Genomic DNA, 15333 nt, shown 5'->3' with positions numbered 1-15333 from the left:
AAATCATATCTTTTTTTTTTGCAGTTTCCTTCACAGCAGATTATAAAACTAAGAAGAAAGTGGATCTGAAGTCTCTATAGACAACAGGAAATAAAATCAAACAAACAAAAACTAAATCTCTGACCTTTGTGAGTGAAACCTAAACGCCCTGTTTCTACAGTCCAGCTCTTCACCTTAGCTCAGTGTCAGGCGCCACGTCCCATCATGCCTGTGGTGCTAAATACCAACCGGCTGTTTTGGACAAGGTTAATATCAGTGGTCTTCTCCTGTTTGACCATTTCCGTGGCCGTGTATGGCGCCAGGCTGCTCCACAGCACGGGGAACTGGTGCATCTTCTGCTGGGGCTTCAGCTTCTCTGGAACTCTGCTGATCCTGCTGGTGGAACTGTTTGGCCTCCAGTCTAAAGCGCCCGTCTCCTGGAAGAACTTCCCAATCACCTTCGCTTGCTATGCTTTACTCCTCTGCCTGTCCGCCTCCATCCTCTTCCCCCTGTACTTCCTCAGGGGAGCCGGGGCATTCTGGGGCGAGACCTTCGCTTGCCGCATCGTGTGCTCGATCTCCGCCTGCCTGACCACCATCATGTACGTGGTCGAGGTGAGAATGAGCAAGGCGCGTCCCGGAGAGAAGGCCGGCTACATGGCCACGGCGCCCGGCCTGCTGAAGGTCTTCGAGACGTTCCTGGCCTGCATCATCTTCATGTTCATCAGCGAACCACCAGTCTACGAGCGCTTCGAGACCCTGCAGTACTGCCTGGCTGTCTACTGCATCTGCTTCATCCTGTCCACAGTCATCATCCTGCTGAGCATTGGCGACTGCACCGACCGCCTCCCCTTCTCGTTCGGCCGCTTTCTGTCGGGCTACGGCTGGATGGCCATGCTCCTGTACCTCTCTGCGACCATCATCTGGCCCATCTTCAACTTCGACCCCTGGAACGGTGGCGAGGAGAGCAGACCCGCAAACTGTGGGACCGATGTGGGACTGTGCACCTGGGACAAACGGGTGGCTGTGGCTGTGCTGACTGCGGTCAACTTCATCCTCTACCTGGCCGACCTCATCTCCACACGCTCAGGGGCGGCCGTAGATTAGTGTCTGGAGAGGCCGCCTGGTTATCATAGGGTCACCGGTTCGCCTCCCTGACCGCCCAGCACTGGTGTCAAAGTGTCCCTGAGATACTTAATCCCTAACAGCTACCCCTGTGAGCCTCTGAGCAGCCATCAGCTGGCAGGGGAAGCTGAAATTGTATTTCCCATGGGATTAACAAAGGTCTTCCCTTCCTAGAGTTTGTGCTTGAATTGGGAAGGCAGGTGGAAAATATAATTGCTAAATAAAATGTTTTGAGAAACTAAAACTGTAACACACGGACGCACACACACACACACACACACACACACACACACACACACACACACACACACACAGACTTAATTTTATTTTCTAACATTTTTTTCATTTAAGCATTTGTTTTCCCAATGTCAAGGTTCTCGAGACAAAAAGTTATTATTATTACAAAAATGGTTTAGCTTTCTTGATGTGAGCTACAGATCAGCTACAGACAGTCAGCAACAGAATATACTAGTAAGACGTCTCAGGGCGACATGCAACCTCGCCCTAAAGGGTGAGGTTGCGTGGTTCCCATGACATCACAACATACAATCCCTTTTTTGCCCATACATGGAGATCTGAACCAGCCACACAGATATGGGCCAGGTCTTGGCCATCTTGCAAGTGATGTATATCGATGACATCAGGGATCTTCATATATGGGCATAAAAGGGATTCTGGGGAATACCCATTTATGGACTTTTACATAGGTGGTGTCACCTGTGAGGTGATGTCACAGTGATGTGTCAGGGGAACCACAGTGTCAGGCGTGACCTGCCGTATAGACAGAGATACGCGGACAAGATGCCGGTTTTCATAGTAGGTCGCAATAATTTGGATAGGCAAGATGGATTTGATTGGGGTGGTTTGATGCTTACTTAAATGCTGTATGGTGTATTGTCCTCAACACAGTTCATCCGAATATCAAAGCATTTAACATCTTGCACTATTAAAAAGATTATTGTGTCAATTATGTGTCAACATGGGTCATTGGTTTTGTACTGCTGTAATACAAATCCTCAAAGAAAGATAGGCTGCTTCTTTCTTTCTTGTTGCTCATGTTAAAGTATGTTGTAATTTTCTTTTATTATATATTCATTCCACTGTTTTGTGTGAACACGCCACACCAATGTTATAGGAAAATGTGTGTAATGTGTAACATGTAAATAAATCCACATAAGATGTGATGTCAGACTCGTTACATTTAGATCTGGTTTATGGACTAGCCAGTGTTTTATGCAATCACATTTGCAGGGCAATTAGAATGAATGAACCATCAAGTGTGCATATCTCTATTCTGATTTCCTTTAATTTCTCAAAAACACATGCATTTGTGAATGCCCATACGGACACATGTTCCATGTCCCTCCTCCCCCCCTCTCTCTCTCCACACTGTCGCCTGGAGGCACTGACAAATTAAGACATTTTTAACCTCTTAACTGCGTTCCCATCCCATGACCATGTCTGTTGCTTAGCCAACCAGTTGATGTTTCTAAGCCATCCTCTTGACTCACTGACCAACAAACTCTTACAAAGCCTATCTTATCACTCAGCAACCAAAATGTAAACATGTAAACTAAAATGTGTACTTGTTCCACGCTGTAAAACTCCTGGTTAGAACTGCTGTCATATGACAGGATTACTGAATAGGCTGATGAGTAATATCTCATCTTTGTTTTGTTGTTGCAGTTCCCTGCACAAGATGGTAAGACTCAGAAGAAAGTGGATCTGAGGTGTCTAGACAACAGGAAATAAAAAATAAACACAAAACCAAATCTCTCTGAACTTTGTGAGTGCATCGTAAACTGACTTCAGGTCAGTGTCCTATGACATTTCCCATCATGGCTGTATCGTGCCTTACCAACCCTCTGCTATGGATGCGGCTGGCAGCACTGGTCTCCTCCTGCGTGGCCTTCTCCATGGCCGTGCACGGCGGCAAGTTATTCCACGGCACGGGGGACTGGTGCATCTTCTGCTGGTCATTCAGCTTCACGGGAACCCTGCTGATCCTACTGGTGGAAGTGTTTGGCCTCCAGCCTAAAGTGCCTGTCTCCTGGAGGAACTTCCCCATCACCTTCGCTTGCTACGCCTTCCTCCTCTGCCTGTCTGCCGCCATCATCTTCCCACTGTATTTTATCAAGGGCACGGTAGGCTACGGCACGACGTACAACTCCCGCATCGTGTCCATGGTCTTCTCCTGCCTGGTCACCGTTACGTACATGATCGAGGTGGGCATAAGCAAGGCGCGTCCCGGCGAGCTGGCCGGCTACATGGCCACGGCGCCCGGCCTGCTCAAGGTCTTCGAGACCTTCGTGGCCTGCGTCATCTTCGTGTTCATCAGCGACCCCCCCGTCTACGAGAGTCACGAGGCCCTGAAGTACTGTCTGTCTGTCTACTGCATCTGCTTCATCATGTCGGCCATCATCATTGTGCTGTGTGTTGGCGAGTGCACCGGCTGCCTCCCGTTCCCCTTCACCAGCTTCCTGTCTGTCTACGCCGTGCTGGCCATGGTCCTGTACCTCTCGGCGACCATCATCTGGCCCATCTTCAACTTTGACGCCTGGAATGGTGGCCAGAAAAACAGGCCTGACAGATGTGGAAGCGCATTGGGACTGTGCACCTGGGATAAACGGATGGCCGTGGCTGTGCTCACCGCCGTCAACTTCATCCTCTACCTGGCCGACCTCATCTACTCTGCCCGTGTGGTGTTTGTCAGAACCCATTCTGGGAACCCGTTCGGTTAAAAAAAAATCAAACCTCAGTTTGAAGTTGGAGCGGTGAATTTGAGCAGCTATACCGTGTGTGTCTAAGCTGTGCAACAGTGGTCTTCTCAATCTGTTCCTGTTTTTATATTTTAAAAATCCGGCCACACACCGCTGTACTAATGAAACGTACGGTAACTACGGCCACACACTGCTGTACTAATGAAACATAACTCCGGCCACGCACTGTTGTACTAATGAAATAACTCCGGCCATACACCGTTGCACTAAAGAAACATAGCGCGCCACTTGGTCAAAGTTCATCCTAACAGGGACAGACAGACAGACAAAGCAAAACATTGGGAGGCGGCTCCACCGCTCCAAATAGGGAGGGAAAAAAATGGAACTCGGTTTGGCTCCTCCCCTTTCTAGTCCACTTCCTTCCAGGTGCTTCTGTGTTTATTCCTACTAACAACACTAAAGGTATTGGCAGTGGTGCTGAGGAGGAAGGCAGGTGCATGCGTTAAAGGAGGAATCCTGACCAAAACACATATAGGGTTAAATCTGCCTTTTATCATACCCCTTCATACCTGCTTTAGTCGATTTTTTTCATAGCTGCCCCTGTTGCTACTTGCTAGATTTCGGCTGCCCGTGTCAGGATGCCTCCTTTAAGCCTGAGTGATACTTCAGGATGCAGCATACTCCAACCAAACATGAACTTAGTTCGGCTCAGGCAGGTCAACAAATGACAGGATGAGAACATCTGCCTTTTCAATGTTCTGTTCAACAGTTCTTGCACCTCCAAGATTTTCAAACCTGAACAAAAAGCTGAACAGTGTGTGATTGATCGGAGTGTTTGTTCCAAGGAGGTAGAAACCTCCCTCTCTGAGCGACTACGCACACTTTGTTCACTGGCAAATGATGTCGAAGCACGTCAGACGGGGTCTGTTTAAAATAATCTGAAAAAATCTGGTGTTTTGTTGCATTTGGATGTAGCGCAATGCAAATAGTAGCTCTACAAGCTCACAAAGTTTTGACCTTGTAGATATAGTATTTTCATTATCAATCAGGTACAGGTTTGTGTGTGTGTGTGTGTGTGTGTGTGTGTGTGTGTGTGTGTGTGTGCGTGTGCGTGTGCGTGTGCGTGTGCGTGTGTGTGTATGTGTGGTGTTTGTTTGTCCAAAGCTAATCTCAACCGGTGACAAATGTCTTGTGCACACTGCCAACGTAACTTAGTACCTCCACTCATTTGTTTTTCACTTATGTTCTATATTGAAGTTTTACGTCATAGATGACAGACGTCACAGACTGCTAGCCACTGATTTACCATGAAACTATATGGAACATTAGGAGTCCACAGTGGTTCTCAAACGTTTTACTTGCAATGACCCCCATAACTCTGAGGGTACAAATGGAACCAAATGGACCCTTACAGGACTGTAACTCTGAGATTGTACAAATGGAACCAAATGGACCCCCTTTTATGGTCATTAAGGGCTAGCTCTTTGTGTTTCTGGTAATATTATTGTCCACAATCGTGTACTGTATGTCTGTGGAAAAAAAAGATTTTTGACTAAAATGTCCACCACAAGCCAGCACGGCGATGACCCCTGCTAGCCACAAGAAGTCCAAGATCCACATGAGGCCACGTCTCATGTTGTTTATTTATTAGTTTCCAAATGTTAATGTTCTGCCTTGACTCTGTTTTCAGTTGAGTGATCTCAGTCACTCATGTCATGAGACAGGTCAGGCAGTATTGCTTCTTGTTTGACACAAAGATGAAAATGTACAGTCTTTGATTGATTGAAGACTTTATTAGAAGTTTGCATAGGAAAAGGTACAGTTTCATGACAGTTCACTGGTACAAGGTCTACTAAAAGGAGATCCATGAAAAGACTAAGCTTATTTCCACAGGAAACCATTAAAGTATCTCATATAACATTGATTCAATCAAATAAAACAATCAATGTTTTGTTTTGTTTGATTGAATAAACATAAAGGGATATAAATACATTACATATTAATGTCATAAGGGTCATTGTAATAAATAAGGCTTCAGCCGACACCTTTTCAGTCTTGTGTCGTTACACGTGAATTGTGCATTGTGTGTTATTTAAGATCCCCTCGCAGACCAAGGACCAGGTGGCCTTGGAACGCCTCACAAAAGCTCAAGGAATAGGGTTGAACCTGTGATGTCATGCCATACTTTTTATTTCTGTTTTTGAGCGGTGGTCAAACCGTCTCCATAGCGTGGCCGTGTGTGTAGCTGTGTATGTTTGTGAGTGGGTGTGTGTGTATGTAGTCTGAGGTGTAGCCTAAGTACCCCTGGGTGACTAGAGAGGTGCTGTTGAGTCTAGTCTGCCCTGAGCATCAACTGCAATACCAGCCTGAGTGACAAGTATGGCTCACACTCTCATCTCTCTCCCCCCCCCCCCCCCCCCCCCCATTATTATTATTATTATTATTTTTAATATTTTTAAATATATATATATATATATATATATATATATATATATATATTTTTTTTTTGCTGTTGCGCAGCCTCCACGACCACCGCTCAGTTCACACTGGTGTGATTTTATCTATTAGTTTGGTCATTAAAGTCCACAGAATGAGAAGCCTGCTCTGCCGGAAACATCGCGAAAAGAAGTTATGGCCATTTGTATATTCACTGACTTCACTATACAGGAAAAGAAGAATATATAAAAAAGTAAGTAAGTTAAGTAGCATGCGAGGGGTCAAACTATCCATTACAAGCATTTGTTTTACATAAAAAACATTCCTTGGGATAAAAACAGCCCCATAAAACCGTGAAAAGTGATGACTCATCAAAAAGAAAGTGATGACTCATCACTTTTCACAGTTTTATGGGGCTGTTTTTAGCCCACGGAATGTTTTTCGTCCAAAACAAATGCTTGCAATGGATTCAGAATCATGAAAAACCTCTAGTTTGAACCCTCACATGCTACTTAAAGCAGATGTTTTCTTTTTTATATATTTTTTTCTTTTCCTGTATAGTGAAGTGAATATTTGAATATACAAATGGCCATAACTTCTTTTCGCGAGAGATAAGAAGTAAGGCATGACATCACAGGTCATTTTGGGTGACTGGAACCCCGGCTACCAGGAGGAAGTGGATTCCAGATGAGCAGTTGAAGAAGAATAATTATTATTTGTTATTTTATTTATTATTAAGTGTATTTTGGGAAGTTGAAAAAGAAAGAAATAATTATAAAGAAAGAACGATGTACAGTACTAACTAACTAAACTAATAAAACCACATGGAAAATATGTATTGTCACTATAATATTTGGTCTGGTGAATATACTAGTAGCAAGTATTAGGATATCACATTTAAGCCTGGTATTTTGAATGAAAAAACCATTAAGTGCATGTTATCTCTCCACTGCTGCTGAAGTGATTTCCCTTTATACTGTATCTCTAAAACACAGACATGCACCTGTGAATTCCTTCACACAAAAAGAAATACACACACACACACACACACACACACACACACACACACACACACACACACACACACACACACACACACACACACACACACACACACACACACACACACACGTCACACACAGACAATCTGCTTTGCTTAACTTTGACTATCTCTGTTCCTCTGCTGATATATAACTGGACTGCCTTAGAGAGAACAAACAGACCGACCCATCAGTGAGCCAGCCAACATGGCCAACACAGTAGACAGTCTGGACAGGGAGCAGTTCTGCTGCCCCATATGTCTGGATATCCTCAAAGAGCCTGTGGCGATCCCCTGTGGACACAGCTACTGCATGACCTGCATCAAAAACTACTGGGGCGAGGACGACTCCTCCAAGACGTTCAGCTGTCCCCAGTGCAGGCAGAGCTTCAGCCCCAGGCCCATCCTGAACAGGAACACCATCCTCGCCGACATGGTGGAGAAGATCGGCGGGGGCGTCCAGTCGCCTCCGTCCGACAGGAGGACCCCAGGCCCCGGGGACCCCACGTGTGACTTCTGCACCGGAGGGACCGCCAGGGCCGTGAGGTCGTGTCTGGTGTGCCTGGCGTCCTACTGCGCGACTCACCTGAAGTCTCACAACGAGTCGGCCGCGTTCAGGAAGCACGTGCTGGTGGAGGCCACCATGAGTCTGCAGGACAGGGTTTGCCCGCATCACGACAAGCTGCTGGAGATCTACTGCCGCTCCGACGGCCGCTGCGTCTGTCTGCTGTGCGCCATGGACGAGCACAGGGGACACGACACGGTCTCTGCCACTGCCGAGAGAAACGAGAGACAGGTAGGACTGGTCATATTGATTGATTGATTGATTGAATACTATTAGCAGTTTGCAACAAAAAAATAAGCACAGGAAAGTATACAAGGTCTGCTAAGAGGATTTGAAACCCTAGAAAGCCTATGGCTTGTTTCCATTGGAGTCCTTTTTACTCAATTCATCGAAACATACATGTGTCGGCCTCCGTTATTGTTTGATAATTGTAAATGAGAAATTGATTCAGGTGGTGTTATTGAAACATATTAAGAGATACTCTCACATTCATTGAATTGTGATAATCTGAAGATTAAATGATAGTGAAATTAAAATACTCCTCAGTTTGCTAGAGCTGGGGCCCCTGTGGAACTACCTCAAGGACCCCTAGGGGCCCCGGGGTCCCTGGACCCCACTTGAAGACCTCTGCTCAAGTCTACACAATCTGGCACATTCCTGTGTTTCATCTTAATTCAGCTCAACTCAGTTCAGCTGAACATAACTCAACTAATAATACTGACTGCCATGGTCTAGAAATGTACTAGAATTCTATTGACCACAGAACTACAATAGCAATCATGTGTAGAATGATGCACTGCCATTGACTTCACATAAATAATGGACCATAATCTTTTGTCTAAATTCCCTTTTATAAATGCTTTACGGATATACCACTTACAGATAACTAAAGTGATGCCCATGCATTCATCCACCAGTGTGAAAATATGAGTAAAGGAATGTTTCCATTCCCATTTTTAAATTCTCGCAAACCTGTACATTGATAGGAGCTCATTGGCATATTGCACATGAGGGCATTTCCTTGATTCATATCTTGAGTCTTCCTTGAGCCATAGAAATGTAAAAGTGCAGTGGTGTGTTCCTACCACAAAATGTAACTTCCCTTCCCATAGGCAAATGTCAGTCATTATACCCCCCTGCTTTTTTATGGCAATACAATGATGTCAATCTTCTTATTTGTTATTCAGTATGAGGCTGTGCACAGTATGTGGCATGACTTGTGGCAGGTATGGTAGGCAGACAGATAGGTTTAATTTGAATAGGGTCTAAGTTTCCTCATGCGCCTGTTCCTGTTTTTGGCGTTACTGATCTGATACGTGCTCATACACTGCCCCAAGAATCAGATAACGTGTAATAATGGGGCATTACAGCAATCTGATTCGATAATGGTAAATAGTGGAAAGAATATTAGACCATTATGAAACTAGAATCATATTCTGAGGTGGAAGGAAATCACTTCTTAAGGAAGCGTTCTGTGTTCCGACAACACAGGCCTGCCCTCCACACAGGATAAATCTCCTGTGACTGCAGGTGTGCTAGCTCCACTGCTGCTCCACTGGCCCTGTCACTTATGTATACTCTGTCACTTAGTTATTTCTGCTGCAGCAGATACTGTGTATATTGCTACTGCTTCATTTGATTGATCTTTTCGGTAAGACTTTATATAAGGTCGCGTTATAACCACATTTATAATGCATTATAATCTACAAGCTATATTTTATTTAATACATTTTAGACATAATGATAATTGATAAAACAGGAAATTCTGCATAATGAGTACTTTACCTTGAGAACATTTTGATGACAATACTTTTGTACTTTTTCTCCAGTACATTTTGAATTCCAGAATTCTACATTGCAGTACTGATACTTTTACCTAAGTAAAAATAGGTGGGTAGACCTACCTTTTCCACCACTGGATCGTGCTATCTAACATGAGGTGCTCCTTTTTATCTCCCTCCAGAGGGAGGTGGGGAGGAGCAGGAGGAGGTCAAAGCAGAGGATCCAGGCCAAGGAGAGGGAGCTAGCAGAGCTGAAGAGAGTTCTGGAATCACTCAAGGTATACATTCATTCAATACAACCATCTCTATGGTTGAAAACTTGCTGTCCTTGCTTATTGTCAATCTCTCTGGATTAAGAGCGTCTGCTAAATGTCTAAACCAGGGGTCTTCAACAGGGGGTCTGGGACCCCTAGGTGGTTCTCAGAGTTACTACAGTGGAGGCGCCAAATCTTTGTGTGATAGGATCATGTTTTTTACATTAACCATGTGAATCCCTATTCTGAGTGGAACATTAGCCAAAAATAGCAGATCTACAAGCTTACAACGCCTCGCACTGCGAGGCGTTGTAAGCTTGTAGATCGTCTGTAGAGGGAAAAGAAGAGCAGACTAAAGTATGTGACGGTTCAAGTGGTTATGTCTGAAAAGCCAACTCCTTGAACATGATGACAGTGCTGTCAAACAAGTCTATAAGCTGTCTAAGAAAACATTTTTAATCTGCAACACAATTTTATACAATATGTAGTGGGGGCCCCTGATTCATCTCTCTCTCAGCTAAGGGGTCCTTGGCCTGAAAACGTTGAAGCCCCCTGGCCTAAACTAAATGCCTAAATTGAAAACACCAACTATCAGGCCACTTTCAAATCCCACGCATCTATTATAGATGTCTTTTCCTTGGGGTTTATTAACCCATGGGATGCATTTAGCTTTTATCTGTATTGATAAAATCCTCATGCCGGGAATTGCCTCAGTGCTACCGCAGGCTTTTACTGCTGGCCTTCTGAGCAGCTCTACTGGGTCAAAGAATGATTCACACTGATTCAAATGGCCCTGATCAGTAGGACAGTCCCCTCTATTGAAGTGACAGGTACTACAAGCATTAAAAGACACTTGGATATATTAGATTTCTCAAGAGTTTTGCAAACTTGAAACCGCAGGGTTCTATTTGTGTTCAGGCAAGCTTTGAGACAGTGAAACTTTGTTTTTCATCCTTGACATTTTAACCAATTAAATTAGCCTCAGATTTAGAGCTGTTGGGTTATGTAAGTGATTTTTTTGTTCAAAAGGATCATTGTATATGGTAGTTATTATATTCAATTCAATTAAGACCCAACTTTTACACTCTTCATACATTTCACTTCCACAGCAGGTATTATTTCAGGCTTTCATGGCCAGAGGTGCTTCTGCTTTGTAATGCCATATCTGAGCTACTTTTGAGGGTACATACATACTGTATACAGTGCATACATACATAATGCATTGTTGTATTGTTTTGAATTGATCATTCTAGACCATTTTAAACAACCTGGAATATCCAGTAGATGAAAATAAGCTCATGGACAACGCGTCACAGATTTGAGTCCCGTTCCTGACAACCTTTGCCTCTCCCTGTCTCTCTCTCTCTCTCTCTTTCCTGTCCATCTTTACTTAAAAACTATCAATAAAGGCAGAAAAGCCCAAAACTAAATCTGTTCCATACACGGCTCGGCCTTCAGCCACATGGTAATACAAGGGAAAATGAAGCGCTGACCAAGAGTATTATAGCTTTGTTTGCATTGCTCACATGAACAGCTGTCAGCCATGGCGGCGGTGGAGGACAGTGAGAGGATCTTCACGGAGCTCCTCAGCTCCATAGAGAGGAGGCGCAGTGAGGTGAGGGAGATGATCAGGGCTCAGGAGAAGATGGCCGTCAGCCAGACTCAGGAGCTCCAGGACAAGCTGGAGCGAGAGCTGGCCAAACTGAAGAGGAGAGATGCTGAGCTGGAGAAACTCTCCGCTACTGAGGACCACATCTATTTCCTACAGGTACCTGTGTTCCTTATCACTATACCCATCAGGCGTTTGTTATTGATTCATTTGTAAAGGTAGGGCCAGGCAATATAATTGTGGGCTCGCCTGAAAGGCGAGAACACTATCTTTATTATTTATATAGTGAGTTCCGTCACAGACAGTACAAAGGCAGCATTTATATAGTGAGTTCCGTCGCAGACAGTACAAAGGCAGGGAGGACCCTTAGCCAATGAGGTGCAATTGAGGTGTGGAAAATTGGGAGTGGTGTTAGCTGGAGTATTGGTTGAGCTTCACATGACAGTTAGCACGCTGCAGAATATAGTCACGAGCGAGCCCACACTGTTTCGTAGGAACAGTATTTCTAGCATTATATTAATATTGTGATATGTGACTAGACTTTGGAGATCTTATTTTTTACCACCACACCCCCATAGTATTCCTTACTGTAGGTCAGAAACTAGTATATTTAGTTCTTAAGTATTCTTTATTATACAGTTCTCTCGTGAAATAATGCTGCAGGAAATGGTATGATAAGAAAAGTATCTACAGTAGAAATCTTATACCTACCAAAGTTTTTACAGAACAGAAAATGTGCAGTTGCCATTACATCCAAATACTTGAATTTAACGGAAATTAATAAATTGCCATGTAGTAGTTTTGAAGCTGTCATGATATTTCTGCATTCTGCATTCACATACGTCATTGTCTTTCCCACACTCAAGAACTGCCAGTCAGTGTGCCAGAAGACTGAGCTCACTGAGACCACCAGCATCACGGTGGTCCCTCTGTTGGATTTTGGGAAGGTTCAGTCCTCTGTGTCAGCTCTTCAAAAGAGGCTAGAGGACCTCTTTAAAGGGGAACTGCCAAAGATCTCCAGAGCAGGTTGGCATGCATGCGTTTAAACAGAATTATGAGACACAATTAGATTAAAGGTGATACACCATGCATTTAAAAAGTATTTATGTCATATTGTTTATGTCCCAAAAACGTTTTTCAAAAGGTTTGAAGCTAAATTACCACTCCTGAATAGAGAGCCTCTCTCATTTTTGAGTGGCTATTAGAGCATTTTCAGCTGCAGTACCACCTTTGGCCTGAAGTGAAAAAATGTTTGAAAAAAAAATATTTTTGAAAAAAATAAATGTTTTGAAAAAAATAAAAATAAAATGCTTTTAACTTCTGCCTTCCCAAAACCAGAGAAAGACACAACGGTCAGAAATGGGACTTTGTGAGGATAGAAGGTGCTAGTGGGACCCCAAAAAAAGGTTTTAAAATAGGAAAAGTGAAATTTCACGGTGTATCACCTTTAAATCCAAGCGTAAACAACAATGAACTCTCATGCAGCTGAATTGTAAAAAGGTTCTTGGGGGGTTCATGGCTTGTCATGTGAACTGCAAGTTTAACTTCACAACAACAACACTAATCAGAATGTAATTCAATAAAACACTTTTCCTCCACAGCAAACACAGTGAAACTCCTGCAGTGTCCTGAGCCCAGGGTCAGACCAGAATTCTTATACTGTGAGTCAAAAACAGAGACCTCAAACCTCGCATGAAAGCCTTAATTATGGAACAGTATTAGGGCCTCTTATAGAAGGAGGAGAAGTTCATACAAGTATTTCTCTTAAACAGTCTCACTGAATGTCGTGGTTAATGTATTTTATTTCATTTTATATATAGCAATTCATATACCAGGGATAGAGGTTTTGACATTCAGTCAATCATTAATTTATAGACTGGATGTGTATTGGAGGGTGTGGATATTTGACCACTTTCAACCTTTGTATCATGTCATTATAGGCATTAATATAGTTATTATATTATTATTATTTTATCTGTATTTATTATTATTATTTCTTATTCCATCCTCCCAAAAAGAAACATCTCAATACAGCTGATCTACAAGCTCACAACTCGTCACATCGCCATGCGCTGCAAGCTTATAGATCAGCAATGTTTTATTAGGGCTACAGTAAGTGATCCACTGCGTTGCGCCTGCCCCACACCTGTTTTATGCCTACTATTTATAAGCTGCTGTCCACCTTTTCTGTCACCACCCTGGGTACTCTCTGCTGTACTCCCAGATTCCTATCAGCTCACAGTGGACTCCCGGACGGCCCACAGGGACCTGAGTGTCTCTCAGGAGTCCCGGACGGTGACCGTCAGAACCAGGGACCAACCCCGCCCGGACCACCCGGAGAGATTTGACTACTGGTGCCAGGTGCTGTGCAACCAGGCGCTATCCGGGCGCTGCTACTGGGAGGCCGAGTGGAGCGCTACTGGGGCAGTAAACATTGCCATTGCGTATGGGTCCATGTCCAGGAAAGGAGACGGCAATGACGCCCACTTCGGGCGCAACGACAAGTCATGGAGTCTGTTTTGCTCGAAGAAGAACTGCACGTTCTGGCATGGGAACGTGGCGACTCGAATAACGACCCCAGCCGCTAATAAGATAGGCGTGTACCTGGATCACAGGGCGGGCACTCTGGCATTTTATAGTGTTTCTGATTCAATGACCCTGCTTCACAGGGTCCAGGCCAGGTTCACAGAGCCTGTGCATCCTGGGTTTGAGTTTGTGTGTTTTGGGGTTTCTGTGACACTTTGCCAGATGGAATAGTTTGGGTTGAGGGTATAGGCCTAAATGAGTGTGCAGTCTGACTCTGTGCACATACAAACCAGTTTAAAAACTTGTTATGTCAACAGTGGCTTGAACTGTCAATACATGTATGATAAATATTGCTGCATGACAACCATGAAAAAAAAAAAACAACCATGACTTTCTGAACAAGGTTTTTTTCGACGAATGTTATTGGTTAGACTTCCATGGACCGGTATATGTACAATACAATAACTTTTAAAACGGCAATAACATCCCTTTGTTGTTTTCTCAAAGAAACAAACAATAAAGTACAGTATGTTCATATTGTTGTGTCTTAAATGTGCATGATGTACACTATTGCCTTTCCTGGAGTTGAATCACACCAAAACACAAACCTAATCCGCATTCTTTATTCCAGGATACCCAGAATACCGTAAGCTTTCTTCACTGCGGCCAGATTGTTAATTACATTGACCCTGATCCAGAAAAGGTTGTGAACCACTGGTCTAAACCATTGAGTGTGGATTGAACAGAGACCAGCAATAGGCATGAACCTCCAGGAGGATACTGTATATAGATGAGAGCTGGTTTTCGACTTTTTTTGTAGACACGAGAGGGGGAATTTTGTCCCCACAAAACCAAAGAGCAACAGACAAACTTTAAAATAAATATTCTGTCATACTGTTCTCATTACTGCTGAAAGGAAACGGATCTGTATTCAACATTATGTTGTTCAGGAAGGGATGTTAAGTAGTAAGTACCAGCAATCATAGGTAGTTTTGTCATGACTCAGGGCTTGAGGTGAACTCATTGATTTAGCATTTGGCTATTTCCCCATGCAAATTCAAACAGTAAGAGTAATGAAAACATCTCCTGCCAAGAGCACCACATTGGTTCAGAGCATACAGTAGTTTACTACCAAAATATGGGGATATTTTCTGTTGGCATGAAATTGAAACCCTGTGCCTGATATTTCACTTTAAATCATACAATAACATACCACGTTTTGACAACAACATTGCCTTCCTGTTCCTACAGAACAAAAAGGAACAAATAGTTTATAATAGTTATGTCAGTGTAAACAAG

The 15333-nt window shown here is 43.7% G+C and overlaps 3 protein-coding genes across 3 annotated transcripts; all 3 read left to right on the top strand.

The window, feature by feature from the left end:
* Positions 1 to 204: 204 nt before the first annotated feature.
* Positions 205 to 1086, top strand: LOC308284940 (myeloid-associated differentiation marker homolog; the record flags this gene model as incomplete). The annotated part of the gene is made up of 1 exon (XM_080725664.1): positions 205 to 1086. The coding sequence occupies one exon, from the start codon at positions 205 to 207 to the stop codon at positions 1084 to 1086; it is 882 nt and encodes a 293-aa protein (XP_080581790.1).
* A 1856-nt stretch (positions 1087 to 2942) lies between these two features.
* LOC308284939 (myeloid-associated differentiation marker homolog) lies at positions 2943 to 3845 on the top strand (the record flags this gene model as incomplete). Its single annotated transcript, XM_080725663.1, has 1 exon — positions 2943 to 3845. The coding sequence occupies one exon, from the start codon at positions 2943 to 2945 to the stop codon at positions 3843 to 3845; it is 903 nt and encodes a 300-aa protein (XP_080581789.1).
* A 3662-nt stretch (positions 3846 to 7507) lies between these two features.
* Positions 7508 to 14265, top strand: ftr66 (finTRIM family, member 66; the record flags this gene model as incomplete). Its single annotated transcript, XM_080725662.1, has 6 exons — positions 7508 to 8095; positions 9828 to 9923; positions 11434 to 11667; positions 12375 to 12534; positions 13110 to 13169; positions 13733 to 14265. The coding sequence occupies 6 exons, from the start codon at positions 7508 to 7510 to the stop codon at positions 14263 to 14265; spliced, it is 1671 nt and encodes a 556-aa protein (XP_080581788.1).
* Positions 14266 to 15333: the final 1068 nt, after the last annotated feature.

The sequence above is a fragment of the Nannobrachium achirus genome (assembly GCF_963921795.1).
Source record: "Nannobrachium achirus genome assembly, chromosome: 5".
NCBI lineage: Eukaryota > Metazoa > Chordata > Actinopteri > Myctophiformes > Myctophidae > Nannobrachium > Nannobrachium achirus.
Note: the sequence above shows the minus strand (reverse complement) of the source record. Positions and strands in the feature narration are given on the sequence as shown.